The 6000-nt window shown below is 45.5% G+C and overlaps 1 protein-coding gene across 2 annotated transcripts in view; it reads left to right on the top strand.

Moving 5' to 3' along the window:
• Positions 2089–6000, top strand: part of NR3C1 (nuclear receptor subfamily 3 group C member 1) — a 133515-nt gene continuing 129603 nt past the window's right edge. The window contains exon 1 of one of the 2 annotated variants that reach the window (XM_005652957.3): positions 2089–2673. In XM_005652957.3, the coding sequence (XP_005653014.2) occupies positions 2506–2673 (168 nt within the window). In that variant the 5' untranslated portion in view covers positions 2089–2505. The remainder of the gene's footprint in view (positions 2674–6000) is intronic. The other variant, XM_005652955.3, reaches the window with a different exon arrangement.

The raw sequence follows: 6000 nt of genomic DNA, 5'->3' as shown, positions 1-6000 counted from the left end.
TAAGTTGAATTTGAAAGTAAAGAAATAAATGCAAGGACACGGCCACCGGGGAGATGGAGAGAAAGAATGTGATGGATGAGGATAGACTCAGTACCCCTTTTGGAACTATCAAAAAAAAAGAGAAGCTACTCACTGCCACTGCAGCAATAGTGTGTCCCAACGATGATGACAAATAGGACCTAAGGTAAAAGTTCACATTAATTTATTTTGAGGCAAAGCATAATAAAAGAGAGAATAAAATTTAAAAGATTAAAATGACAGCGTAGGTTCAGTATATGCTAACTCAGAAAAATATTTTTATAACTTCAAGAAGGAGGACAGCATCCTAAATGTATTGTTCCAAAAAGATAGCAAGATAGGATAAATAGTAGCACCAGGATGATCATTTTGGATGTGTTAAGTTTGTCACCTTGAGACCAGACTCCTTCATAGCTTCACGCCTCCATCTCCTTGCGTGATTGCTTTTAGGAATGTATCTAGTAGAAAAGAGGAAAAGACAAAAGGGAAGGAGTCAGAGTGAAGAGAACATATTGATGAGCAAATAAAGCCAATGAGAAAAGTAACGCACACTCACTCACCTCCCTCAAAAAGGGGGGCGGGGAATGCAAGCAAGAAGTTTCTGCACTCGCTAGAGATAATCTGTAAGTTGGGTTTCGAGCTTCCTACTAATCAACCAAACACAGAGGAAAGTACAATTATGCATAAAACCCCACAGTTTCCATAAGATTAAAATAAACCGACAGGATTGGGAAAGCTAAGACTAAAATCTAAAGAAACTATGCTCCGTGGAGCCACATAACATGGCTAAAGACCTTGACAATACTCTTTCAAAAAATACGGTAACATGTTTCTTAGAGCCAGTTTCTTCTTGGGCTCTTAATGAATTGTCCATCTTTTCCAATTCTTAAGCAAAACATCATCTCTCAATTCTTGTAACTTTTACCTCATATTCATTTTTTTTAGAACAATTACAAAGGTACCACGAAATGCCCCTTGCCACCGTGGTAACAATTTGACCTGGCTGTTACTTTGTATATCCTAGTTAAAGGGATAGAAGAGACTTAGGTGTGATTCTGCGGATGTTTAATGTAAAATAATGATATTTTTGCAACTTCTGCCCTTTGATTTGCGTCAAACAGGCTTTTTGGAAACAAACCCATTTGACAGACTACACTCTGATATGGACTGAGGCACTAGATGAAAACCTTCTGATTGGGACCGAAGCCAAGACTGTTGGTCCCACGCGTGGCTGTTCTTGGGCGGGGACAGTTCTGGAGGCCACCGTCAGTCATATCAATGTGGCTGCCTAACTGGTCCTTCACTTGCTCAACCGTTACACGTGTGCTTAAATCTGAGCCCATTTACAATTTAAATGTGTGTGGGTCGCAGTGATCAGGGCACTGTGCTAATTTAAGTATGGTGTTTTAGGGGCAACAAAAGATCTGCTCATGATTTATTCGTCTTAAAATTAACTGTAGATGGTGCACACTTGTGTAGCCTCTCCTCAGGCAAATGAGGAAGTCCCACTTAAAATTAATGTATAAAAATCAAAAGGAACTTTTTTTTTTTCCTGGTACCTACTAGATAATAGGCAAGGATCATCAATGGAAAACAATTGCCTCTGGAATGCACGATTTCATTTCTTTCCACAGGGCAGTCAGAATGTGTTGGGGGGTGCTCTCAGGATCTCCAAAAGCCCCCTCTCTCTTCCTTCTGTCTTGCCCCCTCTCCCCCTCACTCTTGTGCCTGTGCAGACATGTGAGTTGCCACTAACCACTTTCACTTCTGCTGGGGAAATTACAACACGTTCCTTTAGAGGGTAGAGAAAAGGAAAAAACTTACATCTTCTGATACCAAATCATTGGACTTTGGAGAGTCAGTAATCTGTCAAGACCAACAAAACTGTAAAATGCCCACGTGTCTTAGAAGCACTGAGGCATGAATGGGGAAGGAATAAAAAAAAGTTGGGAAAGGGACTAGAAGAAGAAAGAGAAAGAGGTGAAGACAGAAACAAATAGTGCGGCATGAAGATCCACCCTCAGCTGTTCTAGGAATCCTTGCTGAGCGTCAGAAAGTGCTTGGCACGAGGCTTCACTTGTTAGTTTCCACTGGGGTCTGACTCTGGAAATATCTGCTGAATCAGTAGCTCTGAGTTGAACCAGGAAATTCACCCAAATGAGGAGCGTCACAGTATTAATTAGGGTCACTCTGGGGAAAAAAAAAAAATCTGTAGCTGAGAGAAAGAATCCTCTGATGTGCATGTTTCTCTTTTATGAAATTGCCTGCTTCACCAAAGCCAAGAACTCACTGAAGGGCGCTGTTTGTCCATCAAGGGCTGTACAGTTGGCTTCCTCTGGAAAAAAAGGAATCTACGTCACTTCTAGGCTAGATTTCATTCTTCTGCCGTTTGAGAGCGTTAGCCCAGAAAGGGGCCAGCTTCCGTGAGCAGAGCTGCAGAAGCAGGTGCATTTATGACCCACAGATACTAACTCCGATAAGCATTTAATGAATGTCTACGCTGTGCAAGAATGGAGAGAAACAAAGCACAGCTCCTACCCTCCTGGGGCTTTTATCGTAATTTCATCAGGAGAATTTTCTTCTGTGTGGCATCTTCCCTCAAAGGACAAAGAAGTCTTGTCCGAGGCTGCTTCAGTGAAGTGTCTGGGAAGGAAGGTAGGTGGTGTTTTTTTCATGTCCACTCTACAGATGGGTAAAGTGAGTTGGAACGGGAGTCAAGTGACTTGCTAAAGATCACCCAGAGGTCAGAGCTTCGAAAAAAAAAATAATTTTTTTATCGCAGGACGGATACCATGTGCTGAATAGTTTAAACCAAAAAGGAAGAAGATATTCTTATCTAAAAAAGAAATGTGAGTTTCTCAGTTTCATTTATTCAGCGAGTGGGGGCCAGGTACTATTCTAGGCAACGAGGCTATAGCAGCAAACCAAACAAAACTCACATGGTGCTTACTTACGTCTAGATAAGAGAGCCAGACAATGCATCTTTTTAAGATACATAAGGTGTCAGATGAAAACTGCGATGAAGAAAATGAAAACAGAGAGGATGGGAAGTGCTGAGAGGGGGCTGTTTTAGACTGAGTGCGGTGGGGGTTCCCCAAGGAGGTGGCATTTGAGCAGAGGTCTGAATAAAGGGAAGGAGCTCATTATGTGGATACTGGGGAGCCGGGTGAGGGTGGGGGTTGGTGGGTTGTCTTTGGGTAGGGGAACAGCAAGTAGAAAGGACGGTGCTTGGCAAGTTTGAGGAACGGCAAGGCAGGCAGTGTGGCTGACTCTGATGCCAAGTGAAACAAGGAGCTACTGGGGCTTTTAAGCCAAGGACCTGCCATGACCCGGCTTAGTTTTACCAGGATCCCTCTGGCTGGCGTTTGCTCTATAGAAGCCAGAAGACAGTCAGGAAGCTGTTGCCATCCTATAAATCAGAGAGGGTGAAGCCTGGTCGGGGTGGAGCTGGTGTAGGTGTTCTTTTCAGCACAGCATCTCAAGGGGGAGTCTGTGGGATGGGCTGAGGGATGGGAGATGGCGTGTGACAGAAAGAGAGACTTGCAGACCAGAAAACGTAGCTGAGCTGTAAGTCCCTTACAACCTCATATTCCAGGATACCCATCAGGGCCAAAGAAAACACCCTTTTCTTGGACACTTGGCCTTTTGGCCTAGAAAGATGCCTTGCCCCGGTTTCTAGTTGAGAGGCCAGGGCGTGTGAGCGGCCCTCTCTGCTCCCCAGCGTCTTGGCTGTGAATTAGGGACGGTCATGTCTATTCCACCATCCTCAGAAGGAACTCTGGCGTTCAGGCAGCTCAGGCTTAGGGATTATTAGCTATGTCATAGTCACCTTCAGAGTTAACTTTATGAGTCAGCTGAGTTGCCTTTGGGGCATCGTTAATAGATTCCAGGAAGCTCCTCTGCCCAAAAGTCTCCCTCTAGCAGCCTCTCATGTTGAAAGAATTTCACAATTAGCCTGATTCTGCCCCATTCAGGCACCGTGGACCCCAGACGTCCTCCTTTAAAACAGAAACTCTAACGCAAGCTACTGTCAGTTATTTGCCATTTTAGATGAATTTGCATACCACGTCACCTTCCTGCCATGAGAGCTGGCTTCAGCTTGAATGGGAGGAGGGAAAGAATAAATAGGGGTAGGGGGTGTCACCGTTGGGGAGCTGCTAAGTATACCGCAGGCAGATTGAGGAGCTCCCTTGCCGGGACAGCCTCTGAAAATAAAATGTCTGTGGTGATGTATTATCCAGATTTGCCTCACAACATGGTGTTTCTCTCATCTAATGAAAAATGGAGTCCTATTAGGGCATCTACTTGAAAGAATGACAGCAATACTGTGGAAGCGAACTGCTCCAGAAGGATGCTGAATTTGTAGAGAATCACATGCCTTCACAGACCTTTGGCTTGCTTTGCTTAAACAAACTTGCCCCAAGGATTGCACACCTCTCTAATTCTGAGTGTTCCCTGCTTTACATCAGCTTTTTAAAGAGTCTTTTCCCTCTAAATACTTCTTGAAGTGCCATGGGGTACTGACATGTAGTCAGAAATAATTGAGTGGGGTGTCCCCACCATGGCAGGAATCCATGGAGCTGGGCTTGGGTGCTTCCACAAAGGTGCCCTTAGGACCAGAAGTCTGTCCCCATTGCCCTGGCTGTCACCATGACCACTGCCTCAAATCCTGCTGGTGAATTCGGAATACCTGCCAGTGCCCTAAACTGGAAGCCCTTGTCACCTTCCTGCTCAGCAAAGAGAGAACACACAGGGTGACATTCAGCCTGAAGTTCCCCAGCAGATTTGCTCTACTTCGTGGGGCTTCCTTGGCTCCCTTGGAGGTTCAGGGGCCAAGCAAGACACCTGTTTACCCACTCTTGACAGTTCTTCCCATGCTCTGTGTCTCCACCTTTGAAACTCTGCTGCTGCCTCCTCTGCGCTACGACCACCTCCTCAAGGAGGGGCATCTCTGTGTCCAAGCCAAGGTCACCAGGATTCAAAGGCAGAAAATGCCACTGCTGTGGCACACCCACTCAGGGACCCCACCTCAGAGTTACTGGAGTCCCAGTATCTTCCTACCACTGTAGGGGCACCATTCTTCCAAGTCACATCCACTGCGCCTTTCTCCAAGGCTGCAAATGTCCCCCTGGGCACCTGGGTCAGGACAAGTTCTGGGATCCACTGAGAGACCACCTGTAACCCCCACTCTCCACAAATGTCAACCTTTACTCCTGGGACTGCAGTGCCACTTTCCCTCTTCCCTGAAGACACCCGCCCCTCTACCATCCACCTCCATCAGGGAGCAGGCTCATTGTGCAGGCTCCGGTTTGCAGTGCATGGATAGCCAGGGTTCCGGTCTTTGCTCTGGAGGTTCCTAAGCCCTCCTGTTGAAAATCAGTAGAGACAAATGAGTGCATTGGGAAAGGGAGTGCTCTACCTTCCTCCCTCAAGCTCCAGAACCACTGTTTACACCCAGTCAGTCCTGGACTCTCTTGATCTAAGCCACATCTGAACCTCTTCCCTTTTCTGCCCTGAAGAGACAAGAAACAGTACCTCCCATGAAGCTCCAAAGACTAAAACCTCATCTCTCCTCCCCACATCTCTGCTCAAGCAACATTGTAAATGGTTGAATTCACATATTTAGCTGATACCAGCGGTGAACTGGGAGTTCCTAAATGAAAATCAGAATTATTTACAAGTTCAAAATGGGGAGGTGTTTTTAGTGGTTGCATGTAAATGCTCAACACTCCCAAACAGGGTAGGACCTTGCTGAGGAGACAGGCTGTGAAACATGGGCTACCAACATCTTTCCTCAAGATAACATGCACTGTGAAACGTTTCTCCTTCTAGAAGTAATACTTATTGGAGGAAGTAGAAAAGTACGGGAAGATATATTAAAGGAAATAATCAACGGTCTACCATCCACTTCTGAAAGGGAACCGTGGGTGATAGTTTAATCCACTTCCTGTGAAGTTATGTAACATAAACTCATTTCATTTT

This window comes from Sus scrofa, chromosome 2 (genome assembly GCF_000003025.6).
Source record: "Sus scrofa isolate TJ Tabasco breed Duroc chromosome 2, Sscrofa11.1, whole genome shotgun sequence".
NCBI lineage: Eukaryota > Metazoa > Chordata > Mammalia > Artiodactyla > Suidae > Sus > Sus scrofa.
The sequence above is the reverse complement of the archived record's forward strand: the minus strand, read 5'-3'. Positions and strand labels throughout refer to the sequence as shown.